The 13,993-nt window shown below is 37.9% G+C and overlaps 1 protein-coding gene and 1 long non-coding RNA gene across 12 annotated transcripts in view; one reads left to right on the plus strand and one right to left on the minus strand.

Annotated features, from left to right (window-relative positions):
• Positions 1-13,993, plus strand: part of Sfmbt1 (Scm like with four mbt domains 1) — a 112,597-nt gene that overhangs the window by 90,625 nt on the left and 7,979 nt on the right. For 7 of the 8 annotated variants that reach the window (XM_036199659.1, XM_036199657.1, XM_036199661.1 and 4 more), the window contains 6 exons: positions 3,644-3,770; positions 4,925-5,038; positions 7,373-7,415; positions 7,852-7,919; positions 8,655-8,794; positions 13,050-13,159. In XM_036199659.1, the coding sequence (XP_036055552.1) occupies positions 3,644-3,770; positions 4,925-5,038; positions 7,373-7,415; positions 7,852-7,919; positions 8,655-8,794; positions 13,050-13,159 (602 nt within the window). The remainder of the gene's footprint in view (positions 1-3,643; positions 3,771-4,924; positions 5,039-7,372; positions 7,416-7,851; positions 7,920-8,654; positions 8,795-13,049; positions 13,160-13,993) is intronic. The other variant, XM_036199664.1, reaches the window with a different exon arrangement.
• Positions 1-13,993, minus strand: part of LOC118591396 — a 30,595-nt gene that overhangs the window by 2,128 nt on the left and 14,474 nt on the right. Inside the window, exon 6 of one of the 4 annotated variants that reach the window (XR_004945925.1) lies at positions 2,985-3,090. The exons of the other annotated variants lie outside the window; for them this stretch is intronic. This is a non-coding gene — a long non-coding RNA (uncharacterized LOC118591396). The remainder of the gene's footprint in view (positions 1-2,984; positions 3,091-13,993) is intronic. 4 annotated transcript variants of the gene reach the window in all.

Here is a 13,993-nt window from a genome sequence, read left to right on the forward strand (position 1 = left end):
ATGTCCTCAGTTTATATACAGTGACCACATTTTTTTCCCTTCATTGTAATTCTTGTATTTATACCTCATTATTTCCAAAATAATATGCTATACTCTTGAGGTGTTAATTTTAGACACTTGTGGTGACATAGTATGGTAAATGAACATTTAACTATTTCGTGTTACCTTCCCTTCTGTCTTAACCATCACTAGTTAGTTTCAATGAAATTTCAGTTAAAGATTGACATTATGAGCATCTTTAATAGCTCACTGCTACAGTATTTTATGGTTATTTTCCTTTTTAAAACATTTGTTATGTGAATAATGGCTGTTTTGTTGCTGTTTGGTTAATGTTTTTTGTGTCTATTACTAGTTCTTCCCATACACTCCAGTAGCTTCTTGTTACTAACTCCACAAAGGCAGTCCAATCAGAAGATGACTGTTACTGATATTTTTTTTTCTCCCTGGAAAGACAACTTTCGAGGCTTACCGAGTAGTTCTGTGACTATCACACAGGGAATTCCCTCTCCCTTCTCTTAGGATTTGGAGCTGCTGTTACGTAGAACTCATGGCCTCTTTCGTGTGTGTGTGTGTGTGTGTGTGTGTGTGTGTGAGTGAGAGAGAGAGAGAGAGAGAGAGAGAGAGAGAGAGAGAGAGAGAGAGAAAGCGATACAGACAGAGACAGACATATATGCACATGCAAAGGCCAGAAGGGGATGTTGGGTGTCATCTTGTTTCTCTCCAGCTTTTGAAAGGTAGGGTCTGTCACTGAACGTAAAGCCTTCTGTCTGATAGGCTCATTCCCAGAGAGCCTGTGGCTTCCACTTGCCTCTCTGCACCACAGCTTTGGCATTACAAACATCCACCATCATGTCTAGCTTTTTATCTAAGTACTGAGGATTTGAACGCAGGTCTTCTTGCTTTCACAGCAAGTACTGTCACCCTCTTAGCCATCTCTTCAGCCCCTGGCTTGGTAGTTTTGATGGAGCCTGCTATTGCTTAGTAGCTTCTTAAAACATGGTTATAAGGACTGTGTAAACTTTAATAAATTCTGTATATTGACATTTTCACCCTACTGATATACTCATAGTTTAGCTTTAATATGAAAGTTAGGTTGGACATTACCTCAGAATTTAAAAAATATTGCTCACTTGTCTTACTTCTAGTGTTTCGTTTTAAGTCAAAAGACAATTTTACTCTTGAATTTTTGTTGTTGTTTTTGTTTGTTTGTTTGTTTTGAGACAGGATTACTCTTAATTTTTTGTAGATGAACCTGCCTTTCCTTTCCCCTTGTGCAAAGTTGCAGGTAGCCTGCCTTTTTTCCTCTCATAGAAAATATAGAATCTCAACAGAGCCTGGTGGCACATACCTTTAATCCCAGCACCCAGGAGGCAGAGGCAGTGGATCTCTATGAGTTCAAAGCCAGCCTGGTCTACAGAGTGATTTCCAGATCAGCTAAGGCTACATATATTTTTGAGACCTTGTCTCAAAAAACAAACAAAAATTTATAATTTTGGGGGGGGGTTGTTTTTTTTGTTTTAAGATTTACTCTCACTCTGTAGTCCAGATTGACCTCAGACTCACTAGGAGTCCCAAGGCTATCTTTAGACTCGTGGTAATCATCTTGCCTCAGTTTACCAAGTGCTGGGGTTATAAGGGTTTTTATTTTCTTTTTAATTATTTTTTTAAAAGATGTATTTGTTTTTATTTTTTATGTCTCAGTATTTTGTGTTTATGTGCATGTGATGCCCTTAGAGGCTAGAAGGGGGCATTAGATCCTTGGAAATTGAGTTACAGATGATTGTGAGCCACCCTATAGATTCTAGCACCAAACTGAGGTCCATTGCCAGAGTAGCAAGTACTCTTGATCTCTAAGCCATCTCTCCAGCTCCAAGTTTTTACTTTGTTATACTATATTTTTTGTTTTTCAGGACTACTCTTCTTTGAATAGTTCTTTATTTTGTTTTATTTTATTTATTTTTGTGATAGAGTCTCACTGACTTGACAGGATTTCTCTATTTATGTCTGGCCTAGAACTCGCTATGTAGTCAAGACAGGCTTTGAACTCACAGAGATCTGCTTCTACTTCCTGAGTGCTGTGATTAAAGGCATGCACCATCAGACAAAACTTAATAGTTCTTTATTTTTAATGGTGTACTATTCTTTAAGTATGAAATAGATTTTCTGCCAGAAGAGTTAATGAACACCACTACTGGTTTGAAGGTTTCTTTGCATGCTATCTGCTTTCTCCAATTTCTGATATTTTATGTAGCTTTTATATTCTTAAATATATGATCATTCTAGATTACTGATTATATTTAAGAATGGAAAACTAAAAAAAAAAAAACTGATTACAAAATTTGAGCATGTTTGGATGGGGTTTGTCAACCTTGACTTTTCTACAGAGAGGGATCTTTAATTGAGTGGCCATTAATTGAGAAAAACTAAATTTCTATCTTGATGTGTTGTCCTATTACTGTAAAAGATCTTTTCCTGTCCCTTGTCTGATATTATAGAGGCTACGGCTGGGCCTTCACTACATACACACCCTTGACAGTTGTTTGTGTCCTCCTGCCCAAAGATCTTGTATTTTATCTTTTCCAGAGAATAAATCTCACTTTCTGTAGGGAAGGGAAAGACACAGTTGCCCTGAGGTATGTAATAGTACATAATGGCATAATGTAAATGCTTTTCAAATGTTTCTGAAAAAAAAAAAAAAAGGAAGGAAGAAAGAAAGAAAGTAAAGAAAAAGGTCCTCCAAGCATGAAGGTACACATCTGTAATTCCAGTGCTCTAGGAGGCTGAGGCAGGAGGATTGATGTAAATGGGAGGCCAGCCATTTCTAAATAGTAAGACCCCCATCTCAAAAAACATTTTGTTTCTAATTTTAAAAAAATGAGGGGCTGGGAATGTAGCTCATTATCTTTTTAGAGTACTTGCTTAGCATGCCTGGAATCCTGAGTTAGAGCCTCAGAACTGTATAAACAAGGTATGGTGGTACATACCTGAAACCCTAGCACTTGGAAGGTGGAAGTAGAAGGATCAGGAATAAAGGTCACATCTTTGCACGTAGCAAGAGTTAGAGGTAGGCCTGGGCTGCATGAGACATGTCTGAAACAAAACAGAAGAACCATGCAGATCAACCAGACCTTGCTTAGGTCACTCACTTCTGCCCCCACTTACATCAGTCCTGGTTCTGACAGTTCTTGACTTTCTTCACTGCCAGTGTATGTTTACTATCTCTTGTTATATGCGTCCTACTAGGTTATGGTTTTGTTTTTAAATTTATTTATTTATTTTGTGTGTGCATTTGTACATGTGCATGGCATGGCACACATGGAACTTTTCACCTTCCGCCTTGTAGGTTCTGGGGTTCAAACAAGGACCTTTACACACTGAGCACATCTAGATAGCTCTAGGTTTATACTCTCAAAAACCAACAGCAATTTTTAATGAGTTATCAGGAAGGAAAATAACTAAATCTTAAAACTTGTTTCCTCCTATTTTCCCTTTGCTTCCTTGAAAACAAAACAGAACAAAATATGTTTATTGCTTTACTGTAAATTTAGGGATTAAATACTGCTTGCAAAACATTCCAGTTGAGCACAAGTTAATACTAGATATTAATCTAATTAATAAATTTGATTCATTGGTTTTCTTCTAGTCAATTTATGAGCACCAGTTTAAGAAGAACATGAAACTGGAGGCAGTTAACCCTCTTCTCCCTGAAGAAGTATGCATTGCCAGCATTACTGCAGTGAGAGGCTCGTACCTGTGGCTCCAGCTAGAAGGTAAGGGCCAGCACCCCTGACAAGTTACCTGTAGCTATTTCTTTGCTCTTTCTGCTCACCCCTGTAGTGTAACTTGTTAGACTCAGTGGACTTGTTAAATAGTGAGATAATTTGAAATCCAAGATTTTAAGCTAACATTTTACTTTTTGTCCTTGACTTTTAAATTTTAGGAAATGGAAGTCAATAAAAGCTCTTTAAAGTCCTTGCTTTTCATAAGGGCAAGTCAAAATAACCTTTACTTTGATGTTACCAAAATACATTAGTATAATATTAACTGCCTCACTTATTGAAGAGGTAACATTTTGGTTGCCCCAAGACAATAGAACCAAGTAGAATGTAGACAAACTTAATTTATCAAGGTGATATTTAGTGATTGGGCAGGTTTGTGGATGAAGCTACATAAGTGCTTTGATGCTGTAGCTATTGTATGTGGCCTGCTTTTTTTTTTTTTTTTTAAATCCTGCTGCCAAATAGTCTCTAAAAAGATGCCTTCTATTTCTGATTTGTAGAACTGATGTGTAATGAAGATGTCAAGAACAGTATTTACTGCAGACATCCATGCAATATCTGCCAAGCAACCTGGCAAATCTTTTCCTAATTTGAGTTCATTGTTCCACATTCAGGTTTATTCCAAGAATACAAGACATTAGTCCTGGTAGTTAAAGTAAACTTGACATTTTGCCACCATACTCTGGTTATTTCAAGGAAATGACTATGATATTTATTAGCCATCCGAATGACACCAGTCATAGCTCCAGTTACTTCTTAGCTGTTCCTTTGCCAAAGGTCACTGTGTATTTACTCCCTTCGTTATTCTTATAAGTTACATATAGAAGGCAACTTATTTTTTTCATAATATTTATATAACATAAATTATATGACTTCCATAAGAAAGATCACTGCTTAAGAGACTTGTGTCTATATTATTACCGTGCTGTTGAAAAAGTAACATGTAGGACCTAGGCATTGTGTGCAATGCCTATAGTCCCAACATTTAGGAGGCTGAGGCAGAGGGATCACTATTTCAAAGCTAGCCTATATTACCCAGTGAGACCCAGTCTCAAAAACTAAACAAACAAACAAACCACATAAAACAAAGAAACTTACAAAGGAAGCTGTTTAATAGTTCAAATTTTGTTTTCTTAATCTAACAGGTTCTAAGAAGCCGATACCTGAATTTATTGTGAGTGTGGAGTCGATGGATATATTTCCTCTGGGCTGGTGTGAAACCAATGGCCATCCTCTCAGTACTCCTCGCCGGGCACGAGGTATCTGTCTACTTCTGATTTAGAGGACTGGTTATTAAATGATCTCTTGGACAGGTGCTACCAGTCACAGTGCATATAGACATATTAGAGAAAATCAAAATGATTTATCTTTTTGTGTAGGCAGTTATTTATTGCAACAAACGCTTACTAGCTTAGAGGTCAGGGCTAAACTTCGGAAATCTTGATTTCTCACAGACTGTAATAATACAGGGTTCCACTAGGGCAGTATTAGCTTAGGTCTTGAACTAGGCTCCCCATGTTTACTCAGATGGGTACTGGCAAATGTCTTAGTCCATTCTGGTTTTGATGGCAAAATTCTATAACACTATTATCTATTATCACTGGAGCTAGGAGGTCCAAGTGATAGGATGTTAGCAGATAGTAGGATCTGTTTTCTAGATAAGGCCTTTTTTTTTCTTTTTTAGATTTAAAAATTTTTATCACATGTGTATGAGTGTTTGGCCTGCATGAATAAATATGTATCATGTGGGTGCCTGATGCCCCCAGAGTTCAAAAGAAGGTATCAGAGTCCCTGGAACAGAGTTATGTATGGTTGTGAAATACCATGTTGGGACTGGAAACTAAACCAGGGTCTTCTGTAAGAGCAGCAAGTACTCTTACCCTCTGAGCCTTCTCTTCAGCTCAGAGATGTTCTTGCTCTGTCTTCACATGCTAAAACAGACTGTTCACTCTCTGGCATTCTTTGTAGGGGTACTAATCCCACTTATGAAAGGTCTGTCTTCAATACTTGCCAGTCAGACAATAGCAACAGGAATTTATTTCCATAGGCTATTGAACTAAGGAACTTAGTTCTTTGCTAATCATTGGCTGAAGTTCTTTGCCAAATGGATCTCTTCATAGGGCAGTTCAGAAACTGGCTTCTATTGGAATAAGGTAGCCATTTTTTAAAAATGTTTATTTTTTTATTTTATTGGAGACAAAGTCTCACCATGTAGACGCTGGCTGGGCTAGAACTCAGTATGTAGACCAGGTTGACCCTGAATTCAGATTTGCCTACCTCTGCCTCCCAAGTTCTATGTACGAACAAGTGCTCTTAATTGCTGAGCCATCTCTCCAGCCCCTTCACTCTCTTTTAGTTATATGGTGGTTGTTTTTTTCTACATTTATTCTATGTGTATATTTGTGTTTATGTACACACATACACATGCCACTGCATACACATGGAAATCAGAGAACAACTTCAGGGAGTTGATTCTCTTTTTCCATCTAGTGGCTATTGGGAATCAAACTCAGGTTGTCAGACTGATTGGCAAATGCCCTAATTGGTCTTACTAAAAACCCGGAGCCAGATACCAGGATGAAAGTTGAAAGATCAGTGAAACAGAACAAGCCACCTCTTAACTCACCAACTCCTCAGCCTGCAAGAGCCTAAAAGGACCTGAGTTCCTGTCTCCTCCCACCTTATATTCCTTTCTCTGCCCAGCCATATCACTTCCTGTCTCAACTCTTCTAGTGCTGAGATTAAAGGTGTATGATCCCACATGCTGGAGTTAAAAGTGTGTGCCACCACTGCCTGACCTCCATGGCTGGCTCTGTTTCTGATCTTCAGGCAAGCTTTATTTCCTAGATTACATGCACTATATCACTGCATCCTTATCTACCAAGCCCTCTTGTCAACCCTCTATTCTCTTTATACACATGCTTTTAATTTTTAATTAATGTATTCCAGTGTAATTCATTGGCTGTTTTGTTTTTTGTTTTTGTTTTTGTTTTTGTTTTTGTTTTTTTTTGAGCTGAGGACCGAACCCAGGGCCTTGTGCTTGCTAGGCAAGTGCTCTACCACTGAGCTAAATCCCCAACCCCTCATTGGCTTTTTTTAAATCACCTCTGCTCTTGGTATCATATTTAAGAAGGATTCCACAGATTCAGTGGCATGAACTTTTTCTAATATGTAAGGGTTTTGAAGTTTTATCACTGTGTTTAGTAATTTGCTTTCGTTTTTATATATGATGTAAGTTAAGAGTCTAGCTTCGTATATATGGATGTTTTATTTCTCTAGCACTGTGTTGAAAACTGCTCCTGCTCCATTAGCTGCTTCTAGGGTCCTTATCCAATCAGCCTTTCAGTATTTGCTTTTTTCTGTTAAAGTATTTGTAGGTATTGATTAGCCTAGTGATCCTTGAAAATACTCTTTTTTTTTTTTCCTAAAAAATCCCATCCTAGAAAAATGTTCCTTAGTTAGGATATTGACACTTAAACTAATTTAAAAGTACTTGCTCATTATTTACATACAACCAGGTATTAAATACACTGATTACAAGTGTAAGTCTTTGCCTTTGTCTTCAAAATTTTTGGCATTTTTTTCTCTTACAGTGCATAAACAGAGGAAAATTGCAGTGGTTCAACCAGAAAAACAGTAAGTAATATAATAGATGTCTAAACAGTCCAGGTTTGAAATTTAAAATATCTAGGGGAAAATAGCTGTTTAAGGGAATATATCTCCTTTGTGTTATTTTCTCAGATGGAAGCATATACTTTGAAGTCAAATTTATTATCTATTTCTCTCATACACCTTTCCTAAAATTGCACTATAAAATTAGGCATGGTGGTGTACATCTATAATCTTAGCTACTTTAAAGGCTGAGTCAACAGGATCCTTTAAGGCAGGTGTGGGTTGTATAGTGGCTTGTATTGTTTTAAAAACAATTTCTACTTAAAAAATGTGTTATGAATTAACATTCTTCTATTTTAGATTTACAAGTTGGCCATATTGCTTTTTTGAAAGAAATTAGCCTGCAGGCTTTGCTGATATTAAAGGTAATTTCACTATTTTTTTCCCCTTTGTTTTCTTGACTCAGAATACTGTCTTCAAGAACTGTCCATGAGGGCCTGAAGAATCAGATGAACTCTACATACTCAGGTATAGTATTTGTGACATTGGGAAGAAGAGATTCTTGGTTACCTTTTAATGGACTGTATCTGGAAATAAAGAATACATTTGAGCCAGATGTGGTGGCACATGTCTGTCATCCCACCACTTGGGGGATAAAAGGCAGGAGGATAACCTCAAGTTCAAGGCCAGCATGGTCTATATATAAAACTTAGGGACAACTATAGCTACATAGTGAGACTCTTATCTCAAAATAAAATAAACCAAAAGCCCTTGTACATTTGAAGTATTAATTAAGATGGGGCTTAGGAGATAAGATGTAAGTCTGGATAATGTTCAACATTTATCTCTATGAATGCTATTGAATAGATTATTGAATAATTGATATTTGAAGGACTAGAAAAGAAATAACTGACCATCAAGACTAGTGGGTTCATGGAGTAGGTCTTCTACTTCCTTTATCAGAAGTGTGGGACTCTAGATTTGTGTCATATTACCCAGGAGTTAATCAACAAATGTAGTTCAGGATAGTGGTAAGCTCCATAAAGTAAATATAAAATATTTAAGAGCATTGTCAGACAGTATGCAGAGCTTCAAAATATGTATTTCCAGGGCTGGGAATGTAGCTCAAAGCTTGTATAGCATGTGCAGAACCTCAAAACTCATGTAATGGTGTGTATGCTGGCTGCCACCCCCAACTCATCTTTGGAAACATGGAGTGGAGTGAGAATGACTAACTTGGAACACTTGTTTCTTCATTTCCAGTGATGACCAATGGAAAATATTGTTGTCCAAAGATATACTTCAACCACCGTTGCTTCTCAGGGCCATACCTTAACAAGGGAAGAATTGCTGAGCTGCCTCAATGTGTAGGTCCTGGGAACTGTGTTCTGGTACTGAGAGAGGTAAGGTTCTGACCTAGGGCAGAACTTGGAAGTTCAGTGGAAATTTCCTAGGATTGTTCATACAGAGAGCCATGTGCCATTGATACAACAACTATAGGCTTAATCAAATATAACTAACATCTCATGTACAATAGTTCACTCTTAGCCATGATGATACAATTCTAAGACTTCAGGTAGTACCTAGAACTGTGAAAAGTACCAAACCTTATAGATTATATGGTTTTTTCCTGTATTTATTGTATTAATACTTTTTTGTTCTTGCAACAAGATACTTGAGGGAGGTTAGTTATGAAAAAAGATTTATTTAATACATAGTTTTGGAGGCTAAAAAGTTTAAGACCAAGTATCCCTATCTATTTGGCTTATGGTGAAGTTCCTCTCAACTGTGTCAAATCATAGTGAGAACTACACATATGAGGAAGAATTATGTTGCCAAATAAGAAACTAGAGAGAGACTGTCCTACTATCCCCTCTGAGGTCACATTTCCAATTTTTCTAAGGACGTCTAGTTTCATTTGCTGATGCTGTAACAACAACAACAACAAAAATCTGACAAAAACAGCTTAAAGGAGAAAAGGGTTATTTGGCTCATAATGCACATTATAATTCATCATTGTAGGGAAGTCAAGCCAGCAGAAACTTGGAACAGCTACTCACATTATATCACATAATATATATATTAGTCAAGAGCAGATGAATGGATGGTTATCTGCATGCTTGTGATTAGCTCACTTCTTCTTTTACATACCCAGGACCCAAACCCAGGAAGTGCTGCTACTCACTTATAGGCTGGGTCAATCAACATAATCAAGATAATCCCCCACAGACATGTCCATGAGGAAGCCAAATCTAGTCAATTCCTTACTGACACTCCTGCCTACATTCAGATTGACAATTAAACTTAACCATGGCAACCTCCCCCTGGCCTCACCTCTTTAGAATTCTGTCCACATCATACTGTGGACCAAGATTCTGACACATAAGCTTTTGGGCAGCTGGGGGGTTGAGGGGGTAATGACACATATTCAAACTGTGTCCAAACCATAACATTTATGATAAAATTTAATAAGTTAGACATGGTAAGTGATTAATAGCAATAGCAAATAATAAAATAGAAAATTATAACAATATACTACAATAAAAGTTGATTGAAAGTCATCTTTCATATTACTACTGAGTTGTACCATCTACTGTTACAGTGTGAGAGCAGATTGATGCCTACATGATGAGTGGTGTAACTTAGACTACTCTAGGGTTGCTTGAGCCGTGACATGTGCTGTGGTGTCTCTAGAGCTGATCTGATGACTGACTGGCGCAGCTACTAAGAGGCCATAGGTAACATGTACAGCATGGACACAGTAGGCAGAGATCATTCTTATGTGTTGGCAGGATTCCATTGGGGTTCTCAAAGTGGTATACAATTTAAAATTTGTGAATTATTTCTGGGGTCTTAGACCACTGTACTGCAACTCAGAACATAAAATCAGTTAAAGCTGGATACTACTGTCCTACATGGCAAATTGGTATACAATTTGTTTCTATTCCTCAGGGAACATTTACTTAAGCAAGTCCTCACATAGGTTCACCTCTATCTTAACAAGGTGTCTGTCAGAGACTGCATGAGTACTGTATAGAGGAGCTTTTCATACTGCATATGAAAAGCAGGGTGTTGTGATGCATACTTTTAATTCTAAAGGTCTATCAGTTTTGGTTGCCTTTGAACTAGCTCTTAGATTCATTGATTCTTGGTGTTACTTATTTCAATTTCATTAATTTCTGCCCAGATTTTTATTATTTCTTATCATCTACTAGGTTTGATTTGTTCTTGTTTTTCCAAATCCTTGAATTGTAACATTAAGTAATTTATTTGTGCTTTTTCTAATTTTTAAATGTAGGCACTTAGAGCTATAAGTCATCGTCCCCCTCCCCCGCATAGGGCTGCTTTTTATGTTTCCCAGGTGTTTTGTTGTGTTTTCATTGTTACTTAGCTCCAGAAAATTTTCATCTCTTCTTTGACCCATTCATCACTCAGTAATGAGTAGTTTAATCTCTGTGAGCTTATGTTCTTTGTTGTCAGTTTGAAGTTTTATTGCACTATGGTCAGCTAAGGATACACAGTTATTTCAGTTCTTCTGAATTTGTTAAGATTTGTGTCTCATGATGTAGGCTGCTGAGTAGAGTGTGTTTTAGTTAGTGTTTGGGTGGAGTATTCCGTAGATAGCTGTTAGGTCATATTTGATATATGTTGTCATTTAATTCTGATGTTTTTCTGTTTATCTTTTGTCCAGATGTCCTGTCTAATGGAGACAGTGGGGTATGAAAATCACCTGCTAGTACTGGGTTGTTGATCATTGGTGTCTTTAATTCTAGTAAGGTTTTTTGTTTTGTTTTTGTTTTTGTTTTTTTAATGAAATTGAGTACTCCAGAGCTTGGCACATACATGTTTAGAGTTGTTATGTCTTCTCTGTTGATTGTTCTCTTGACTCTTGGTCAGAGTAAAGTGTCTCTCTCTTCTAGTAGTTTTAGTTTAAAGTCTGTTTTGTCAGATATTAGGCTAGCAATGCCTGCTTGCTTCCTGTTCATTTGTTTGCAATACTTTTTACATCCTTTTACTTAAATGTGGTATCTATCTTTAAAGCCGAGTTTCTTGTAGACGAAAGATGGATTTTTGTTTCTTAATCTATTCAGTCAGCTTGTGTCTTTTGAGAGTTGAGACCATTAATATTTAAATATTTATTATTGGAAGGTGTGTGGTTGTAGTCATTTAATTGTAGAGTTTTTGTTTCTGCTGTTTGTATTCTTAGTTGTATTTTGTGTTTCAGCAATTACAATTTTATTTGTTTTCTGTGGATTGGGGAGGATTCAGGCAGAGGTAGGGTCAGGTGGATTCACAGACTGAGCCAGAGCACAGGATGTGTAGGCCTGGCTGGGCCTGCAGGGTAGATCTGGCACAAGTGCCTGCTGAGTGAGGAGGTCCTGTGCCAGGAAATACCAGTGGGTTACTGTTGTCCTTACACCACAAGACTGGCTCGAGGGTCCCTGGCCAGCAGCTGCATGGGAGACTGGAGTTGGGAGGGCCTGGGCCAGGAAGCACTGTGTCACCACACCACATGGATGAGGTAGGATAAAGGTCTCTTAAGTTGCACCAGGGTTCATCTTCACATGGTCCAGGGACCAGCAGTAGGTCAGATGGCTGACCATGTGTGGGAGCGAGTGGATTGACTCAGGATGCCTTGCCTGAAGTTGTACGTTCAGACTCTCAAGTTCAGGCACCAAGCAGTCCTAGATCAACTCAGTGGATGGGATGACTGATGGGAGTGGTAGGGGCATGTGCCTGTAATTCTAACACTTAGGAGGCTGAGGCAGTAGAATTTTGAGTTCAAAGCAAGACCCTGTGTTTAAAAAAATGTGTGTGTGTGAGTGTATGTGTTGACTGTGAGATTAGTTTACAACTTGAGGTTATGTGGCATTAACTAGAATCCATGATTAAGCTGTGAATTTCTGGGGCTTTCAGCACCTTTGGTCAGTGTGTCGCATTGTAAATAACAAATTTGAGGACTTGAACCTGTCAGTCTTGAGAAGGGCAAGGCAGAGTCTGAGGAAGCTAGAGTTTCCAGACCCTCTAGCCATTAGAAGGCTGATGTCTGTAGGGTGTCTTTCTCCTGGTTGTTTTTGTCAGTTTGGCATAAGTTAGTATAATCTGGGAAGAAGAGTCTCTACCAGACTGTCAGAAAGTCTCTAGGGCATTTTATTGATTAATGATTGATGTGGGAGGGCCTAGTGCGCTGTCGGCAGTGCTACCTCTGGGCAGGGGGTCCTGCATTGTATAAGAAATCAGGCTGTGCAAGCCAGTAAGCAGTGTTCCTCCATGGTCTCTGCTTCAGTTTTTGACACTAGGTTCCTAATGAAAGACTGTAACCTGTAAGCGAAGTAAACCCTTTCCTCCCTAGTCCCAAATAAATACAGTTGTCTATGTGCCACCATGATGGGAAAACATTTGGAAGCACATGCTAGAGTACTTTCAAATTTGTGGTGCTTGCTTTTTTTTCCTGAACATTTTAAGTAATCTAATTACTCTTAATTTGTAGCTGACATATTTTTGCTTTTATTATTTTGTTAACATTCTTAATATAACTGGAAATGATTTCCAAAATGATCTTAAAAGTCTTAAGGCTAGCAAGTGTGTTAAGAATCTAATGGTCTTCTTTTTCTCTTTCCTCTTGAACCTACATTTCTGCCTTAAAACCCATCTCAGGTCCTCACTTTACTTATCAATGCAGCCTACAAACCCAGCCGTGTCCTTCGTGAGCTCCAGCTGGACAAAGATTCTGTGTGGCATGGATGTGGGGAAGTCCTAAAAGCCAAGTGAGCTTCTTGGTAGTGTCGGATCATTTATATTCCAGAGCAGAGCTGCTGCAGCTGTTGGTGGTGAAAGACCAGGCTGATTTCCTTTTTGATTCCTTCTGGTTGTATGATAAAAATGAATTCTAAGAAATACAAACTTTAGGGCTGGAGAGGTGGCTCAGCGGTTAAGAGCACTGGCTGCTCTTCTGGAGGACCTGAGTTCAATTCCCAGCACCGACATGGCAGCTCATAACTGTAACTCCAATTCCAGGGGATCTGATACCCTCACATAGACATATATGTAGGCAAAACACCAAATGCACAAAGAAAAATAAATCATGAAAAAGAAAGGAAATACAAACTTTAACACATAAAATACAAACATAAACACAAGAACACTTTTATTAGAGTGGATATAGAGAAAATTATGTTTTAAAACTTTTGTGAAAGTTTATGAACGTTTACTATTGCTTTCTGACCTGAAGTTTTTTTGTGGATAGATGGGAGTTGGCATGTCATATTGTCCTTGAGCCATACTCTGAGGTTTACTGCTCATGATAAAGGAAGATTTAGTAAAAAAAGGTGCTTTTGTAGTAGTTAGTAAAAGTAGTATTTAAAATTCTTCAAGGCTGGGGAACAGAGCTCAGTGGTAGAGTACTTCCCTAGCATGCTTGAGGCCCCCTGGGTTTGATCACTCAAATGAATAAATAAATGCATTTTACACACACACACACACACACACACACACACACATATATACATACATACATACATACATACATACATACACATACTTTCACCTAAGAACAGAAAGCAAAAGTTTTTTCTTTCTTGTTTAAATAACTTAATTTTTAA

This window comes from Onychomys torridus, chromosome 9 (genome assembly GCF_903995425.1).
Source record: "Onychomys torridus chromosome 9, mOncTor1.1, whole genome shotgun sequence".
NCBI lineage: Eukaryota > Metazoa > Chordata > Mammalia > Rodentia > Cricetidae > Onychomys > Onychomys torridus.